At 39.2% G+C, this 21370-nt stretch overlaps 1 protein-coding gene across 3 annotated transcripts in view; it reads left to right on the top strand.

Moving 5' to 3' along the window:
• Nucleotides 1-12989: 12989 nt before the first annotated feature.
• Nucleotides 12990-21370, top strand: part of igsf21a (immunoglobin superfamily, member 21a) — a 237776-nt gene continuing 229395 nt past the window's right edge. For 2 of the 3 annotated variants that reach the window (XM_037770670.1, XM_037770662.1), the window contains exon 1: nt 12991-13433. In XM_037770670.1, coding sequence (XP_037626598.1) covers nt 13292-13433 — 142 coding nt within the window. In that variant the 5' untranslated portion in view covers nt 12991-13291. Of the gene's footprint in view, nt 13434-21370 lie in introns of all 3 variants that reach the window. The other variant, XM_037770679.1, reaches the window with a different exon arrangement.

Here is a 21370-nt window from a genome sequence, read left to right as displayed (position 1 = left end):
TTACCTATTTCCATGACATTGGGATCTAGCATCTGCCTACAATTATTGGAATACTAGTCATACATTGTGTTGTCCCTTGAGTGGTAGAGTATGTTATTGGAAAGGAGTGGATGTGACTTTGTTCTAATAGTTTTTTGTTTGTTTGTTTGTTTTTTAGTCTTTGGTATTGGCACACACTCAGACCCTCAATATGCATAATTTATGTACCTTCACTTATTATTTATGTCTACATGGCATGTTGTGTGTAATATGGTCCAGAATTGTGTTTATTATCAGCTGTTGCCTTCCTGCCAATCTTCCCTATCTTTTTCTTTCCTCGTGATGTTGTTCACGAGTCCACGATTGTCACTTTACCTAAGTGCTCATCCACAGGTGGCGTTGATTTTCTCTGACAGTTTGGACATGTTCCTTCTCAAAATAATCTTTCATTTTCACCTCACATTATATGGGTGAATTTGACCGCTGGGTCCTTTGTTTATTCGCCCCAAACAGCCAAAGATGTTAGCAAAACTGTAAGATAGCTAGCAACGGACACATCGGCCATGTGTTTGTGTTTGTTTGTGTGGCTGTACAGCATCTGACTGAGCTCATAATCACAAGAAACTATAGTTTGCTCTGTTGTTTCCCTCCAGCCTCTCTCTTTTTACATCTCATCCTCCATATGTCATTGTGAATCAGGTTCATAAAAGACAAAGCTGCTTTTCATTATGCTAATGTGTCTCCTTGATTCCTTTCCTCACCTCCTCTCCATGTATCTAAAAAGCTGAGGGAAGCAGTTTATTTTTGGCGATATTGGCCACAAATTCCCTTTCAGCATATTGTAATTCAAGTGGCAGCCCATGGTGGACAGTTTTCTGGACTGGGTCAGAGCTTCTCCAAAACTGCAGCTCTTGTGGGATGTTCCCGGTCTGCAGTGGTCAGGACATACCAAAAGTGGTCCAAGGAAGGAAAACCGGTGAACCGGCGACAGGGTCATGGGCGGCCAAGGCTCATTGATGCATGTGGGGAGCAAAGGCTGGCCAGTGTTGTCCGATCCAATAGAAGAGCTACTGCTGAAAAGTTAATGCTGAAAAAGTTAATGCTGGTTCTGAGAGAAAGGTGTCAGAACACACAGTGCATCTCAGTTTGTTACATATGGGGCTGAGTAGCCGCAGACCGGTCAGGGTGCCCATGCTATCCTATTGTTATGGCTGATCGGTGTATAGCGGTGAGTGTCCGCAGAGCCAAAGTCACTGGTGCAACAAGTCCATGCGGCAGGTTTTTCGCCTGTCCGTTCACATCCAACATTTTCTAACTACACGGACCCGGATGGGCAGACCATCCTTTCCATAAGGACAGTCGCACGGACATGAGCTGACGCGGGATTGTGACCAGGAAACAACACCCGTGCAGGTTTATTTTCATAGTAAACCAACATTCTCCAAGCTCCTTGAAGTTCTCCATGTTCTACGCCCATCAGTGTCTGCGTTGTTAGTAAATGTTGGATGTGCACAGACAGGCTAAAACTTGACATGTGGCACAGCTGCATCAGCTATCGATTGTTTTGCCATACCACTGTATTTAATTATCTCTCTCATATTAGTATAACAAAAACTTTTATATTAACTTTTAACTCAATTCACAAGCTGGCATAATGTGACATAATGTGACTGTGACTGAGAATGCACAGATGTCATACATTTTTATTCAAGAAGAAAGTGTAACTGATAATAATAAATTGTGCACTTTAACTGGAATAGTTGTTAATTTAACATTTTTCCAATTGATATTTACAGTTTACACATAGAACTTTACCAGTAGAATGTATACTTTGAAAATGTGTAAAATTAAGCTTTTGTATGTGACCCTTCTTCCTCCTTTAAAAAACTGTGTACCTGGATTTGTTGTGTGTGGCATAACTGTATTAATGGCAACAAGTATTCTGTAAAGCACTACAGGGTATCACTCTTTTCAGTGAGTTATATGAGGCCAATCGCTTCAGGAAATACTTGTAGCTGACATAGTTGTTTGATTCCCCCTTATCTACGTGAGCTGCAAATAAAGTGAAATTGTGCAGCTAAAGCACGTCTACAGCTGGTTCCAACCTGGTCAGCCCCGCAAGCCTGGTCTTGTCCCATTTTAGGAAGTCACCCCTAATCTCTGGTGATGGTTCAGGCACACTGCAATGTGTTCCCCACTGGCAGACTTCTGAGTCGTCCCCCATGCATAATATCCATGCAATTCTGCTTCTGACAGATATGTGTTGTAATCTCTTTGAAAATGAGCATTTGCAACATGTAAGAGCCTCAAAGCTGCGGGTCTGAGAAGTGTGAGGGAGAAAATGACATAGAAAAACTGCAATGTAAAAAAAAATCCCTGCCTCAAGTCTGGCCTTTTATCCATGTTTTGATACAGAGTTTGGTTTCTTTTAAAGCCGTCTTTGTATTACATTTAAAATAACATTTCTAATTTTAAATGATTCAAGTTATTTGAACATTTATTTAAATATGATCAACTCATGGATTTCAAAATACAGTAAGCCTGCCTTGTTAAAAAAGTGTTTTAATGTGTATTCAGGACAGTGAAACAGATGTGCATCACACCTGGAAACATGTTAAATCTGGATCAAGCTTCTGATTTTGTAGGAAGGCAACTGTACAGCACAACAAATATACACACATCTGTTTCATCTGGCATCCTTGCAGCTTCCAGTTTGAGAGATAAAATCCGTTTTAATCCTTCTTTGATTCACCCTGGCGTTTAGAGACATAATTGAAGGCCATGTAAAGTAAACCACACAATGTGCCTTTTCAATATTTCATTTCAGCCCATGTTTTCACTAGTCACTGAACGTGCAGTGAATGTTTTCAAGCAAAATGATCAGATAGAGTGACTATATTTTGGTAATGGTTAGGAACGTGATATTGATCATAATCTTTCTTCCCCAGTACTTTACAGTGCTCAGCCTGTCACATTTCACTAATGAAAGTGTAAGAGCTTTTTCAGATGTGATTGTCTAATTAAATATTCCTCACATGAGACTCTAAACATGAAAGCTATTTGAAGTGAGATAATTAAAGTCAATCCTACTGTACTTGAGCAGGTAAATTGGTCAAAATTGCAAGACAGTTGATAGCTGGCTGGTCATTTACAATGACAATAACCTCATGCTCAGATCAAGGTTTCAGAGGACGAGAGGTAATTCCATCGCCACATATTTGGAGAGGAATTCACCCTGAGTAATAATTTGAGTAATACATAGAGACCATTGAAAGAGACAAGAGCATTGTTAAGCTGTGATATCTTATCTTCATCTATAGGCACAGTGCCCTTAAAGGATCCCTCCCCCACTTAATGACTTTTACGCCCTATGAGAGAACGTATCACAGATCCCTATTGAACTGGAATGAAGCTGTCACTTACACACACCTACACACCAAGCTGACAGTCAGCCAATCGGGTGTCATTGAGCTGTGTTTGACTGACCCTCAGATGTAGTTTTTGTGGTGTGTCCAGCTGACCACCATCAGCTCTGTTTGGCCCTTATCAGTGAGTTGGATGCAGGCAGTGTGAGAAAGCCTGAATTCAATACTGACATTAATGCATTTCTGTTTAGATTAGGGCTTTCAAAAGTTAACGCAATAATAACGTGCTAACGCACCTAATTTCTTTACCGCATTAACACAACTTGCGATTTTTAGGTTGTAGCGAGCTTAAAGCTAGAGTGATGATACTCGCATCATATGAAACTACAAAACCTAAGCAATCCATTGGTATCAACCATGTCATAGTAGCTTGTCGGAAAGGAGGCTAAATAACGCTCCAAACTTAAGCAGAGAAAACACTGGCTAAGTCATTTTCAAAGGGGTCCCTTGACATCTGACCTCAAGTTATGTGAATGAAAATGAGTTCTAACGGTACCCACGAGTCTCCCCTTTACAGACATGCCCACTTTATGATAATCACATGCAGTTTGGGGCAAGTCATAGTCAAGTCAGCACACTGACACACTGACAGCTGTTGTTGCTTGTTGAGCTTGAGTTTGCCATGTTGTAATTTGAACATATTTTTTATACTAAATGCAGTACCTGTGAGGGATTTCTGGACAATATGTGTCATTGTTTTGTGTTTTTAATTGATTTTCAATAATAAATATATACATACATTTGCATAAAGCAAACATATTTGTCCACTCCCATGTTGATAATAGTAAACACATACTTGACAAATCTCCCTTTAAGGTACATTTTGAACAGATAAAAACATTTATGAATAATTTGCAATTAATCGCGATTAACTATGGACAATCATGTGATTAACCGCGATTCAATGTTTGAATGACAAGCCTATTTTAAATGCAAACTACGCATTGCATCACCCAAAATGACCAAATCAGAATGCATTACCATTCATTCTCCTTATGTAGTGGGTAAAGAAAATATACAACACTGATGTGATAAAGCTTCTTTTCACCTCTCCTGCTATACAAATGAAAATCTTTAGGCTAGAGTCTTTATTGTGATCACACAATAGTTTTGTATTGGCAGGAACTTGAAGCTGTAGTGCGCGTATGATTTTTTGGCAGGTAACATAAAAAGGTTGCACAAACAGTGTGGGCATTCAGTATGACTGCTAATTCTGCTGAAAGATGCAGGTATTGTCACCGGCAGATCAAGACAGAAAGGAGTTGCTTTTCCATCCTTGAATATCAACTCATATTAGGGACACATACGTTACACAGAATAAGGAGTGATTTGGAGCCAGCCTTGTTCTCATTTCAGCATTCTCTTATTGCCACAATTGATTTCTTAGCGACTCTGACAAACAAATCTGTTCTCTTAGCTGACACCACTGCAGCATAAAAAGTGCAATACACTGCGATATTAGTCACTGTGGACCTCGGTGTCCATTCGGCCTGAGGTGGACAAGATCCTTTGTGTTTGCAATGTCACATCCCCAACAAAATGCCCATGGTTCTCACGAATATCTTCTTGGCAGCTGTTCCTAATGCTAATAAGCTAGATAGTTCTGTAGCAATGGTTCCCTCATGATTTCCCATGTGACTGCATGTGAGTGCTGTCCGCAGGTGTCTGACTGAGAAACACAAACACAAAGGTCGCATCACTGGTTTGTGTACACAACTCTCTTTAGCCAATTGATTCATGTCATCTTGCTAGGTGGTTCCAGTGACAGATCCATTTAAGCCTTGTGTGCTGTTCCACACAATAGGCTTCGAGCGATGTATGTTGTAAATGACACGTATCTGTCCTTGGGGGACATTTTTAAGGGTTTGTAGAAGCAGGTTGATTTTCGGGCTGTTCTTAAGCCAGCATGACTAATGCTGTTAAACATTTTGTTCTAAAATTACTGGAGCTGTGTTTTCCATTGCATGCCTAATTTGCTGTAGGCAGTTTGCCCTGAGGAGAAGGGCTGAAGGAATTCCAGCCATTGTTCAGTTGTGGATTTGCTGATATTTATACTTCTAATATTTTTCCTTTAGTTATATGCACGTACTGTGTTAAAGATTAGATTTATTTATTATTAAAAAGCAGCAGAGATTAAACCTGCAGTAGGCAGAATATTTTTGGCTTCATTGGGCAAAAATTACATAATAACCTTTCAGCATATTGTAATTAATAAGTGTTCTGAGAGATAACTAGACTTTTGCACCTCCTCATGGCTCTGTTTTCAGGCTTTAACAAATCTAGCCCTTGATGTAAGACTTTGGCCAATCACAGGTCATTTCAGAGAGAGCGTTCCTATTGCTGTGCTCCGGCTGGTGGGTGGTGCTTGGTATTTCCTCAATAGATCTAAACATGATGACACATTTCTCATTTACACTACAGTACACTACAATATGTTTCTGAAACTATTTGAGGTGAGAAATAGGCATTACAGTAACAGAATATTGATTCACATTTGATCAGAACTGCCTTGTTTGACCGTTTGATCAGAGTTCGTGAGTGATTGACAGCTGCTCTGAGACGACATCAGGCTCCAGCTTGGCTCTGATTGGTTGTTTTCCTCCGGTCTGTGAAATCCTGCACATGCCGTTAGGAGCATCAGAAGACACAGAGGCACATGCCTTTTTTTAAGATTACATGTCTCATGCACTACTGTCAGTATATAGTGACCATTTTATAAAAATAACTTTTATACTTACTGCAGCTTCTATCTAAATTTCTGATGGTCCACATTGGGCACTTTTAATTGGTGCTCCATCAAACAAAGCCAACACAAATAAGGAGTATGCTAGATTAGACTGGTAAAATCAACCTATAGTTAGCACATGCTAGATGCTTAAACATAACAACAATAAAATACAAAGGAATTCCACACTTTATTATCATTCATAATGAAGGTGTGTGTATTTTTAAAGTTAATATGCACTTCTACTTCCCTGGCAATTTTTATTTTTTCAGCAAGAGTTGGATCAGGTTAATTTGACTTTATCTGTAGGTTTCTGTGTTATAAAGTTATGGTTAACTGCAAACTTTACTGATTCAAAATAACATTGGTTCAGCTGTTATGAAAGTTCAAAACTACCAATAGATCAGCCTAGCATCCTGCTGCTTTCCTACAGCTCAGCTGGATCATTTAGGTCTTTCTGCACCAGTGTGTGTCACGGCCGCAGTCCAAGGTGCTGATCCTGGGACTGCCAAGGAGGCAGGATCTCTCCGGGGCACTCACAGTGGTTGATGCGCTGACAGTCAGGATTCCCACTGCCAACAATGAAGGATACAATCTTAACTGAACACAGGATTTGCTATTTGAAACACTGATTTTGTTATAGACAACCTGGCAGTAAATTTTGCTCTCTTTTTTTAGTTTATTGTGCCAGGATTTCTGCCAGTAGCAGCCCAGGGGGTCACAATATTCACAAAAAGTCCACCATGCATGAGCGCTGAGTGGGAGAAGGATCCAGAAATACTCTGCAAATATACCTAAATAAAAGGCAAAGATGAAGCCTTTTCACGAGTCAGTGACGATTTGGAAAATGCGTCCTCACTTTCCTCAGAATTGAGTGGAGTGAAAAAGGCATCAGGTGCTCTTTTTGAATCACCATCCTGACTCAAAAAGAGCACCTGATATTCTTGGGTACAAAAGGTCTGGGCTGAACTGAACCTGCACTCTGGATAGTTTGCAGTGTTGAGGGGAGGCAAACCCAAATTCACCAGCATAGCCCAAACCAAGACTGGCTTCCATTGGCATGGGGCTACCACGATTACTGACACATGCTCCTGCCTCTCCAATGGGGGGATCATGTGTGGTAGAGGGAAAGAATAGAGTAGCTTACATTTCTCAGACCATGGCACATGTGTAACTCTGTCCTAAACTATTTGACTATCAATTTGACACATCAGTATTGTGATCTCAAGTCATTTTTTAGCCTAACTTGCAATTGCCCTAAAAAGATTTGTTTCAGCAAATGCACTTTTTTGACTGATGAGTTACACAGTTGTCAGTGAAACAGAAAATAAAGTGTTGTGTTGTGTTAGTGTTGTATATCCACCTTATGTAGCATTAGAGCACAGCACACAGCCTGAGGAAATTTGCGGCAGCACACATGCGCCTGAATTTTGCAGTGGAGTGCAATTCCTTCTGGATAATACAATTCTGCCAACAGTTATTTGCTCCTTTTCAGAGCATCATTATTGTCTGTTCTCCGTGTTCAATTAGGTTACCAAAGTAAATTCATGTTGATATGTAAACTCACTGTTTATATAACAACTCCTGTGCATTATTCACAATAAAACTGTGTTGGTAATGCCAGAGCTTGACTGATATTACCAATTACCAATTTGCAATAAAAAATACAATGAACTTTTCACAACTGGAGGGAAAAAAAAGTATTCATGCATATATGGTCGAGACAGATGGCTGCTCACCCGGAACCTGGTTCTGCCCAAGCTTTCTACATGTTAAAAGGGGAGTTTTTTCTTGCCAGTGTCGCATAACAATGCATGCTCATGGGGGATCTCTTGTTGGGTCTCTAAATTATAGAGTACCGTCTAGACCTGCTCTATATGAAAACCGTCTTGAGATGACTTCTGTTGTGATTTGACGCTATATAACAATACATTTAATTGAATTGAATAAAGATGTTAATTGTGCATGAAATTTAGTTGAAATGTTACTTAGGCAGTTCAGAAATGGCAATAAACTACAATATCAACCAGTGTAATCTGGCCAAACGAACAGCTAAAAAATATGTAAAATGTGTGGTGTGTTCATTGTTGGTTTATTCAAGTTGACTTGGAAAACTGAAATTGCAACTGCATCCTTCAATAATTTCCCTTGCCAAGCATTGAAGGCAACACCTAAAGCAGCCCTGTGTCCATATACCTTAACTGCATTCTCAATTACGTTTCAAAGGAAACATATTTTCTCCTGGATTACGGTTGCAGTTTTAAACAGTTTTAAACATGTAGTTAATGTTGTAAATTAAAACAAAACAAAACAAATATGCAAAGAAACTACTTGGTTAGGTTTAGTAAAAAAAAAAAACATCAGGGTTTGGCTTAAAATGTATAAGTTTGTTACGTCATTTAAGCTACAGATGTAAATTAAAACATAAAACAAATTTTTCATACGTCAAAAACGAATGTAATCCGCGACGAAAAAATGTTTCCCTCGAAACCTTATTCATAATACACTATTGTTGTATGGGAATGCAATTTTTAGGAGACAGAGCTGCCTATAGAGGAGCTGCTGATCATTAGATACTGTCCTGTGCTTTGATGTACAATTACAACACTGATCACAATCACCATTTGACTCTGGGTAGTGTTGAAATGATTTGTCAAATAATTAATTATTCAAGTGACAGACATTCAACGACATTTTTACTTATTGCCTAATCATTTTACCACAAATGAAAATGTTTTTTTATTATTATTGGGTAGACAAAATAGGCTATTGTAAGACTTGGATTGTTGATAAGGACAAATAGGAGGCAATTTTAACACTTAATTTCAGGTCTGGTAACTTTTTATTGACTAGCTCATCAATTAAAAATAGATCATCCAGGTATTTTTTTATTGTACTCTTAGCTCTGACAAATAAAGAAAAAATATGTTTCACATTGAGGACTTTGCCGAAAATGTTATGACATTTCTCAGTGTGACAGCACAGCTCCAAGTCTTACCAGATCTCATAAAGGCTGGATTTTATGTTTCCCATAGAGGAGACATGATTCTCATGATCTTCAAAACACAAAAGTAAACTGAAATACATGGCCCAAAAGATGCACATAAAAACACAGCAGTTGCGATTTCATTTGTAGTATGCTTCCGGTTGTGGTCCAAATGAAACTACTGATTTGTCTGCTTTAGTGTAAGTGTACATTCATGTATACATGTTTTTCTAAGTGGTCCTAGATTAGTCTTATAAGGCTCCATGTGGGAACAAGCATGAGACCATGCAGTCACACGGCATATCCCTTAGTTTATGTTTTAACATATGCATTCCATGTTATGAAGTGGCCAACAGTTGTGTGCTCACCTCTGCATTTGGTGGTCGAGTGTTTCTTGTTGAACTTTGTTTAAACTCTATTTACATAAAAATATGTTATTAGACAAGGCGCTGCTAAGCAAACTAATGTGCATGCTAATACACGACTAGAAAAGGACTGTGTCCACCCAGTAGGCATGGGTAAGTGACTGACCAAAATGAGTCTCCGATAGCCCAGTGGCTCTCAATTTCACTGCATATACGCACACAAAATAGTGAAACAGGCATCACAACAAAGTAATCCAAAGGAACAAGTGCTTAATGATAACTGAAAAATGAGAGGAGACAGAGTAATCCTCATCAAGATGGAGTCAGTTCTGTTTGTGTCAGGTTTCCTCTGCCTCTGAATTCCTCACATCCTAAATATAAAGCTACAAAATAAAACAGTTTATTGACTTGTGCTTATGGTTCAAAGAGAAAAGTAAGCACATGGAAACAATATGTGAGCTCTCACAAGGCTGAAGACCCCTCTTTGTTAGTGGGTTAAATACCATATGGACGGCAACACGTTCAGCTGTGTTACCCCAATAAATTGTTGTTGACACTGCCCTCTAGGGATGTGTGGTAATGCATTAGTACTGCTGACCTTAACCAGGGAAGCATCCTCTCTACTCTGTCAGCAGTGAGAGGAGGGAGTGCGGGAGACTCTCTGGCAACTGCATTCATGCAAGAGTTTGAATTTATATATATGATACACCTTTTCACGCTGTCGTCTTTTGAGGAAAAGCTTGTTCAACTCATTGTTTAGTTTGGTGTTTTTTGCAACCTGTCGGACCACCAAATACCTGCTAGAAAAGAGCTTTCCTGCGGTTTCTGTTTAGGCAAAGGTCTTATGGGTCACCGCTGCTCAGATCAATACGAGTATCCGGCCTTGATATATTGAGTCGGCTTTGCTGAAAATAGGAAACCGATGGCTTTATTCAACTGAATTCATTTTTTTTGGGGGGGGGAATGGATTTGGCATGCTGGTGGCTGTCTTCCTGAATAACTTATTGCCCAGACTTTGAAAGAGAACCCCGAGGACCATTCCACAAAAGGCTTATAGTGCTGCAAACATCATTTCAGAGAAAAAGAGAGTATAGCAAAACCAGGGCTAACCTTGCTAAGGTGAAGCTGATTAGAATGACATACTGTAGCCCGAGGCACCTGTCAAAGTTAGGGCAGTCTTGACAATACTTGTGGCCCCATCACTCTTGAACACTTCTTATGGTTTTGCGATTTGACCATAATGGCAGAAAATACAAAATTGAACTCCCTATTATTTAATCTATTAGTCAGTTGTGACTGATGTAAAACTGGCTCATATTTGTGACAGTGAAATGTCACTGTTATATTCAAGATGTGGGGCATAATTGTAATGTGACATTTACTAAAAGGCGTCCTGATTTGAGTGACAATGCAATATAAAAAAGTAGTGCTGTAGCCATTCACTGTGACATAGGAGTATACTGTAAGAATATACTGTAGGTAAGTAAAAATGGTCACTTCATCCTAGGTGAAATCTTCCCTGACACATTTGCCTGCCCGCATGATAGATGATCCTTAATGAGACAAATGATTGCAGCCAATTTGAACCAGAAGAGTGACTTTAACCTGCCCGATCGGGTCCATTAAACAGCCACTCAAAGTTCAAAATGAGTCTTTATTGCTTTTAATGTTGTTCCGACGAAATGTGTTTAATGTGTGCTTCTGCTCCAGTTTAAGTTGTTTGGCTTCTGTGGACTAATAGTGGACAATCAAAACAACCTGCCGAATGAATCTTAATTTAATGTAAATGCATCATGTAATGGAGTGTAAAGAGAAGTTGAAGCACCCTTTCATTTGCAGAATAGAGTACATTTATTGTGTAAATCTGACTTCATGAGCCAGCCGCTGTTGTATGTGTGTGTCCTGATCCTGCTACAGCTAGGGAGCTTTCCCACACATCACTAGCGTGTGGGCTATATTCATGTAAAAAAACATGCACAATCAGCATATATTACCTATACATATTTTTTTATATAATCTTACACATTTTGCATCACCCCCACAGAACCCCCCTCCCCACACACACACTTGAAACAAGTTCCCACGGCAATGATATAGAGTTTACCTGTTTTCGTTGGCTGCACAAAATGAAGTAAGAAAAAAAGGTCTCAAACTTTCTCATTTTACAGCTAAACAGTACACTACAAGATCTTTCTGAAAACATTTGAGGTGAAAAATAGGCATTACAGTAATAAAATATTGATTCATATTTGATCAGCGCTGCCTAGTTTGACTGTTTGATCAGAGTTTGCGAGTGATTGACAGCTGCTCAGAGACGGCAAGGCTCCACCTCGGCTCTGATTGGTTGTTTTTCTCCGGTCTGTGAAATCTTACAGATGCCATTAGGAGCACCGGAGGACACAGAGACACATGATTTTTTTTTTTACAGATTACCTGTCTCATGCACTATACTGTCAGGATATACTGACCGTTTTATAAAAATAACTTTTTTTTTAATCATATTTGCTCCAATTAAACTTACTGCAGCTTTAATCTGAATTTTCTGATGGTCCACATGTCCATAAGCACTTTTAATTGGTGCTCCATCGAACAAAGCCAACACAAATAAGGAGTATGCTAAACTAGACTGGTAAAATCAACCTATAGTTAGCACATGCTAGATGCTTAAACACAACAACAATAAAATGCAAAGGAATTCCACACTTGATTATCATTCATAATGAAGGTGTGTGTATTTTTAAAGTTAATATGGACTTCTACTTTCCTGGCAATTTTTGTTTTTTCAGCAAGAGTTAGATCAGGTTAATTTGACTTTATTGTTCGATTTCTGTGTCATAAAGTTATAGTTAACTGCAAACTTTACTGATTCAAAATAACATTGGTTCAGCTGTTATGAAAGTTCAAAACATTCAGAGTTTGCCAGTGATTGACAGCTGCTCAGAGATGGCAAGGCTCCAGCTCAGCTCTGATTGGTTGTTTTTTCTCCGGTCTGTGAAATCTTGCAAATGCCATTACAGGATAACTTGAGGTCACAGAGACACATGATTTTTTTTTTTTTCAGATTACCTGCCTCATGCACTACTATACTGTCAGGATATACTGACAGTTTTATAAAAATAACTTTTTTTTTAATCATATTTGCTCCTATTCTACCCACTGCAGCTTTAAGTAATTGATTGTTTGGTAAACTGGACATGCTGCTTTATTTGTGTATTCTTATTTTGTTTTCTCTTAGTTAATATAAGCTATAGCTTATATATAGTGGAGCAATAGGGATCTTTAAAAAAAAACAACGGTTTTTTTTAACAAGGAAAAAAAAAAATCCAACAGAAATAAATCGGCTTAATGGACAGAATTAGAGTGGTCTGAATCCAGGGTAGGATTAAGGAAAAATTGTGTGAAATAAAAGAGCGAGTGATCAGGAATGACTGTGCGTCTGTCTGAAGGGCGGGAGGAGAGAGAGAGGAGAGGAGAGAGAGAGAGAGAGAGAGGAACACATTTCCATCCAGAGCCTCTCTCTCTATCTCTCTCTGCTGCTGCGCGGCTCAGCTCAGCTCCCTATTGTTTAAACTGGGGAGGGAAAAAAAAAATAACACTCTCGCTTGTTCCTCTCTGTAATCGCAGCCACAGTGAGTCATTTTTTTTGTTTGATCTGATGCTCGATTTTTTCGCCTCTCTCTGTGTGAATGAATGCCGCATTCATTGTCATCAACTTCTTCTTCTTCTTCTCCGAAATTCTCTCCACTTAAGACTTGAGCTGCATCATGAATAGTTTGGTTTTGGGGGCACCTTTCAATCGCATCCCTCTGGAATGGTGGGGATTACGCAGCCGAAACCCGGGGAGCATGTAAACGCAAATGGAGTTTGGGATTTATTGCAAAAAAATAAGGGAAAGATGACCGTCTTCTCGTTGTGCTTGCTCTTGTGCGCGGATCTACTGGATTTAGCCGTCGGTAAGTCTGACCCTTCCTTGCACACACACACACACACACACACCTCTCTCCGTGCAGCAGCATCCTTTTTTTTACAACCCATGCATGCTTGTGCGTGGGGGTCTAACAATAGCTCCAACTGTCAATGAGTTGATTCCTATGTGACAGTGAGATAGTAACTGGCCATTCGCAGGACAGACAGCCGGATGGATGGATGAAGGCGATCGGTGCCAACTTTCGTGCCAAACCAAGTAGAGAGAAATCAGTGAATAATGGTTGGATTCAGTTCATCCTGCACAATGTGTAGTGTCGGTGTTGCTCAAAAAGGAAGATGCAAGAAAGAGGGTTAGCAGGAGGCCTGGTTATGTATTAAGTCTTAATTCATCTGCATTGACTATATCGCGACCAGCATGCATGATGACAGACTTCTTTCTGAGGCGCCACACACACACACACACACAACTAAAAACACCACGCCGAAGCGCACTCCGAGGTGTTCTGGTTGGTCATCGTGGCTTTTTTTTTTGTGCACATCAGATATCAACAGATATTAAAGTTGTTGCATTGAAAAGACATGAAAGTGCGTCTTTTCTCGGATGCAGATCTCTCAGATGCTTTCAGTATAGCTCTGCTCCGCACAGCGGTGGCATCAGTGTCGCGTGTTTTTCTCTCCTCCTTCCATCCTCCGTTGACGCGCTCAGATGTTGGAGGAGGATGAAAAAAAAGAGAAACACATCATTGATCATTTCTCGTGGAAATTTGAATTCAAATAAATGCATCCTAATGAATTGTTATAAGCTTGTCTTCTACACGATTTTCTATTTTAGGGAGGCAGTGGTGATGCGACTGCATGGGTGATGCTTATACTGCAATATCCAAAATGTTTGCAACAGATAAGGTTCCCTGGTGGCAGTATTTTTAAGCATGTTCCTTTATGTTATATTATATGCTCACATATGGTCCCTGTGGCATTTTTTGCAGAGGCGCTTTTGTTTTCCACATGGTGTCATACATCAGGAGCTTGCATTACAAGCTGCACTGATTCCCCCTCTGAGGGATATACAAAGAGTATGTGAGGCTCCTTTTTTTCATTCTGCTGGAGTTGGGCTCACACTCTGGTTCTGGTGTTTGAGAGGACTTCAGAGCAGAGTAGTTCACTCCTGCCTACAAGAGCAGCAAGCCTTACAAACTAACCTGTTAACCTGCAGCTGTTAGCTGAGGATTTTGTTGTTTTGAAGTGTTTTTGACCTTCGCTGACCCATATAGGAAATCATTACACCAGTTGGTCTTAACATAATGTTAAGTGATAAAATGCCTCCTGGGTCTGCCCAGCTCAGATGATGTTGAACTATACACACACAGGCCTTTTATGTAGGACTGCCTCTATAATGCAATCATGCTCATTTGAAAATGTTCACAATTGCTTAGATTACTTTGCTTTGATTACATTGCACAGTTGAGTGACTGTAAGATTTCCCATGCAGGCGTCAACATTGATTGCCATGTAAACAAACAGTGAAAGGCAGAATTTAACCAATCTATTGGAGGGCTTTGAGTTGTAGTGACTTTCAGTCACACTGTGTGGTTTTTGTTGGCTGTTGTTGTCACTACTGTTTTAGCGAAATAGATTTATTCTGTGGATACACCTTAGCATTTAACTTTTAATGTCTTTTTTTCCCCCCCAAGTGGTATTCTTTATAATTAAGGTGTTATTAATAACATTCTTATGTAGACAAATAATAATAAAAAAAATACATTCACAGAGGTTTTAAAAAGGTGCCGAATAAAAGTATGGCTTTTCCTAAAAAAGTATATTACGATTGTGAATTTTTTTGCGGGTCCAAAATTAATGTTTTGTTCATCTCTGTGGAAGATATCTGATGTTTGGTTCCCACTTCTAACAAGGCTTGTGAGCCAATAGTAAAACAACGTTGGCATCACATGGTATCTATGTGTGGTGAGTGATCACGTTGCCAGTTAGTGCGGAAAAAACGGATAAATGGTGTAAATTAGTTTGACACTGGTGTTTACATCAGGCTGCAGGATAAGTTAATCTTTGACAAGTGACAACTGATGTTAGCACATATTAGCTATCTTAGCTTAATGTTAATGTTATCTATAGCACCTTTAAGTGTCTTGATTTCTTCTATATATCGCTTTCAATTCATACCAGTATACAATTAAAATGTCTGTGTTTAAACAACATCAAGGTCTCTATTTCAATGTGTGCACCAGTGTCTTAAGATAGATTTTGTTCCCTGAAGAGAGGACCTGTGGTCACTGATTCCACTCTCATCTCTATCTTGAAATGTAATGCATTTAATTTTCCCCAACCGTTTCTTTCATGTCAGCAATATTTTGAGACGTGATGCTGTATTTATGAAACTCTTTTATAATCCCGTTCACCATCCCTCTCTGCCAGATGTGTTCTTCCTTTAGAAACTTGGGTACATGCAGCTGTGCCTACAAGCTAGACTCAGCTAGTGAATTCAGTAGTTAAGGATTTATTTTTGGCTGTGAAGCACGTCACAGAGTGACTGTTTCAAGAGCAGGCTGTGTCTGTAGGCTTCATGTTTCTCAAGGAGTTATAGTTATACATGATTTATGCATGCAGATTTATATACAGTATGCACTTTATATGTGTGTAGCACACAGTAGAGTTTAGTCTTTCTCCAGAGATGCAATGTCAAATCCCCCCAAAAAACAAAGTCTTTAGTACATGTTCATGTTCTGCATGACCTAAATGGGTGGTGAGGGATGCTCTGAAACATTGGCATATTTGTCATGTCCATATTCACAACATGTAGCCATGTCTTCAGCCTCCGGTGCACCAGTTACATCTGATTGACTTTTGCAACATCAGTGCAGACACACCATTATGAGGATTGATCCCACTAGAGTGCTTACTCTGTAGGTCAAACATTCATATAGGAATCCAATCCAATCCTAGAGAGCTGAACAGCATTTGGTCCTCAACTGACAAGGATTACTTTGCACTCTGAACTTTAGAAACATATAACATTGCAAAGAAACAGGAAAAACATTCCTGTTGGTTGAAGAAATTGTTCGACATTTTGGGGAAATGCGCTTATTCACTCTCTTGCCAAGAGTTAAATGAGCAGATTGATACCACTCTCATATCTGTCCAGTAAGGCTACAGCCAACATAAGCTTAGCTTAGCTTAGTTTAGTTTAGCATAAAGATCAGAAGCATGGGGAAACAGTTAGTCTGGCTCTATCTGAAAGTAACAAATTCCGCCTATCAGCACTTCTAAAGCTCACTAATAAACACGTTATACAGTATCTCGCTTGATTATTTCTTACAAAAAGCCAAGTATAAAAAGTTACATGGGGTTATGTGCCAGGCCACTTCTAGTCCAGGAGCAGCGACTTCCTGAAGTTTTTGCTGGTTGCCTGACAACCTCACGGTGACAACAAGACATACGGGAATTAGAATACAGCTCTTAGCCAAGAAATGGTCGTCTCTTAAAGGTAACTCCCAAGTTGTGAAACTCCACGAGATGGTTAAGGTTAGGCATTGACCTCAAATGGTTAAGGTTAGGCGTTGACCTTGAATAGTTAAGGTTAGGCATTGACCTCAAATAGTTGGGATTAGGCATTGACCTCAAATGGTTAAGGTTAGGCATTGACCTTGAATGGTTAAGGTTAGGCATTGACCTCAAATAGTTGGGATTAGGCATTGACCTCAAATGGTTAAGGTTAGGCATTGACCTTGAATGGTTGGGATTTGGCATTGACCTTGAATAGTTAAGGATAGACATTGACCTTGAATAGTTTGGATTAAGTATTGATCTTGAATAGTTAAGGTTAGGCAATGACCTCTCATGTTTGGGGTTAGACAATGACCTTGAATGGTTAAGGTTAGGCATTGACCGTTGAATGGTTAGGGTTAGCCATTGACCTTGTATGGTTAAGGTTAGGCATTGACCTCTCATGGTTGGGGTTGGGCATTGACCTTGAATGGTTAGGGTTAGGATAGGTTGCCAGGCAGAGAGTCTCACAAGAGTTTTTGCAACTTGGGGTTACCTTCTAGACACGACCCAAAGAAACACTCTCGGATAACAAAAAAACAACTCCCCATAAATTGACAATTTATAATTTTTTGTATGTATTAAACAAACAATACATTACATGCTAATAGGTGAGCATTAGGGGTGCTGTTTGATGTTTTTTGTAGCCTTCAGAGAGAATTAGACGCGCTCTTTCCAATCTTTATACCAAGCTAAGCTAACTCTCTGCTGGCTGTAGAGCACATTTCCCAACAGTTAGAGCTATTGCTTTAAGCTAGGGAAACACCAACCAGGTCAAATACAAGTGTGGAAGTGCCTTGAGTTTGCTGTAGTGTCTCACAGGAGATGTCACATAAAATAAAAGTTGCTGCAGTGGTTCAAATGAAATGATACTTCTTTAAAACACTGAGCTAGGATAGGTATAACAACATAAAAACAACAGAATGCATTTACAATTTAGTAAACTATTATCAACCCAGTATGGAGGTGGCTTGTCTGTTAGCTAAGCTGCACCAGCAACATTCACCGTTGTAATTACAGAGACAATACAATACAGAAGCATACCAAAAAATGTGTGAGGCAGATGTGTGTGTGTGTGTGTGAGAGAGGCTAATCACAATTGCTGCTCTGAGATCACTTGCTGCTGTTCAAGAGATAGTTTATAGTTCACTGTTAAGTTTTGATTTATGACTTCTTGTTGGGGAGAAATTAATATACCCAACACCCTAGAATTTAATTGGGATGAAATAGTGTTATTCTTCTGGGTTTCTGTTAGATGCGATGGGCTGATTTGTTCTGCAGTCCCATTTGTGATTTTGGTGGATATAACAGGTGCATGTGCATTTTACGTTAAGGTGCTGTGTAGGGTAACTTGATGGATTTTCTTTGTCCCTACAGACTTCACCTCCACCATCCTCCAAAACAGAAAAAAAAATCCATTCTAATAAGTTGGCACAAAGTGGTATTACTGTCTGTGTTATAACACCATTTAGACTTGCTTCACAGGCTTCAGAGATCCTGCTAAGATTAAGAACTACAGATAAGAGTGTTCAGAATTGAATTGAAATGATATCAAATTTCAGCTTTTTGACGCTTTTTCTCTGGCAAGGGCAGTTGGCTTGGTGTTTCCACTCATATTAATCCTCTGGCCTAGACCATTTTCTCAGATCAGTCTTGACTAATAGAAATCAAAGTATCTCCAATGGTGTTTCTCATTTCCATTTCTAAGAACAATCTGTGGACAAAGAGTCTTACACAGTAACACTAGATATGTCCAGCATAATTCTTGCTGAAGATAATGCTTTTCTTGAAAGCCTCATGAATATTACCCTCCATGTTTACTCTCACAGCAAGTGACAATTTGCTGTCCAATGCAATCAATTATGCGTCTTCACTCGGATGCTCATATTTATATATCTCGCTTTAATGTTTTCCCAATTAGTGTTGCAGTGAACAAAAGAAAACAGTCCTTGCGTGTCCTAGGCGAAATCCAAATTGCGAATGGGAACTGCTCTAGGTTCAGGTTTGAACAGCTGCATGTAGGTTCAAAGTGCAATGCAGTAAAGTACAAGGTGCTCTGGTTTTATGTAGATCAGCAAATGGGACAGGCAGGCTCTTGTGATTTTCTACCAGTCCAGGAGAATCTGGTAGGAATGTTACAGGGATGATGAGAAAAATAATCTATGTTCATGGACTCATGCTCAATGTGTCAAAGGTCAAAGGGATACTGAGCATTATGGAAAACAGACTTAAACAAGCTCGGTCCAATACACTTTTGTGGTTGTTTGAGTTATTGCAGTTAAAATACAGAGAAAACAGTCAATAGGGATGTCATCAGAACCGATAGTTCGGTACCAAGTCAATGCCAAAATTCTGAAGATGTCACGGTACTCGTTTTTCTACAGCATTGCAGGTACCATAGGTACCGTCATGGTTCGAGACTAACTGGGGACGATAGAAAATGTGTTTTTGACACAGTAAACTCACTATCGGCACATCCAGGGGACACAACCTGTTTTTTCCCAGATAATGCTACATTACGAACAACAAATATGTGTTGGAATCATCAGGACTAGAGCTAGTTAATGTTAGCTTTTAGCTCCGTGCAGGACTGTGCTGCTTACCGGCTGCTAACAGCTAACGTTAACTAACTCTCATCATGCTGACTTCAACACGGGAGGTGCCATTGATTTACATTATGATGCTTTCAGGCTCTACTCAGTAAAAATATATATTGGGCCAAGGTATATGCTAACATTATCATGATGTGTTTAAATATAAATCTTGTAAAATGTAGTTTATGGCGAGAAACTTGAATAAATCCAGTTGTTTGAAGGAGATGTTTTCATATCACTATAAAATAGATAATAGAGATGGAATTATGAACTGTTTAACTTCCTAACAAAAACCAGTATGCAGTAATAAAGGGTTGTATGTTGAAATACATGTTTTACTTTTGTTTTTACTGTGACATTGAATTAGTATTGAGAATCATGGAATTTTATTTTTTATTAGCATTTTTTATGGTATTGACTACAAAATTTCAGGTATAGTGACATCCCTAGGAGTGAATATGGTAAATGGTAAATGGAGTCAATATAGACACATACATGACTTAACAACTACAGGTGGTTGGCACATCAACTAAACATGACATGACATGCCTGCTTTAGACTCACTGTAGCCTTTCATGTTTGAATTTTCTATATTCTTTAAGCACAAGTTTATTTTAAACCCTTCTGCTCCACTGCTGTTATGAAGCATCTATGAAAATATCTCGGCTCATACCACAGTACCTTACGTTGGCTTGTAGATTGTGGATCATAGCAGTGCTGACAGATTTAACAGGCACTGGATCTGCTAGATCTGATGGTTTCCGGTGCACTGTGACTGTCTGCTACACTATGACGGCCGGTCTTGACTCACAGGAAGTGAGAAGAGATATTGGCTGCAAAATGGGTTGTGGTTATGCCACTATCTAACAATCACTAGGCTTTGCATGAGCACTGCAGCTTTCAGCAGTTATATAAAATGATTATACTCAGATTAGAAGCAGTCTTCATTGTTTTGCTCTGCTATTGTTTGTTTGGTCAGCTATTGTGACTGTTTAAATACATGTACTGTATATGTGCATTTTTCTTACAGCATCTGCTCCCATTGGCAGGAGTATATTACCGTCAAAGTACAATGCAACTGTTTGATTCATGTATTGATTTATTGTTCACAACTCTTTTCGAGACTATTTTTGTTGTCCCAGACCAACCTCGGCTCAATATGCCGTACTTCTGAAACAGTAGAATTTAATATCACACCATCCTCTGCAGCTGATAGGATTTCATTTGTCTTCAAACTCTATTATGTATTCTACTGATATCTGTGATGCGACTGTGAGTTCAAACAATGAGGTGTTTGGAATTTGGAGAAAAATACTCATTCATTACTTTCAGGTGGTAACTTTATCAAAAATAAAAGACTGCAACTCGCTATGACCCAGTGGCATGTAACACAAAACTGCTTTCAAGATTCAAGAACTTTATTGTTATTACGTAAGTATAACAAAATTGTGTTTGCCCTCAAATGGTGCATTGTATTGAAATAAGGAATTAATGAGGCATGAATGAGTCTCTGGTTGACCTTACACTAGTTTAGAATGCTTGGACCAAAATTAGGGCTTCAATACCACGCAAAGGTGGCCTGCATCTAATAGCTTCACTGAAGAAGAAAAATAAATCTATGACCTATCCCGTACAACAGTCACTATATACCATGTGTGCAACTACCAATTGTCTCCTTCAGTGATCACCTTCAATTAAAGTATAATTTTTGTTACGCTCACCTTTTAGTCTGGATCTTTTGTAACTTGAAATCCCATTTAATGTGATGAAAGAGCCATATTAAAAACTTGAAACAGGTTGACGACCCTGAAATG

The sequence above is a fragment of the Sebastes umbrosus genome, chromosome 1, assembly GCF_015220745.1.
Source record: "Sebastes umbrosus isolate fSebUmb1 chromosome 1, fSebUmb1.pri, whole genome shotgun sequence".
NCBI classification, from domain to species: domain Eukaryota; kingdom Metazoa; phylum Chordata; class Actinopteri; order Perciformes; family Sebastidae; genus Sebastes; species Sebastes umbrosus.
The sequence above is the reverse complement of the archived record's forward strand: the minus strand, read 5'-3'. Positions and strand labels throughout refer to the sequence as shown.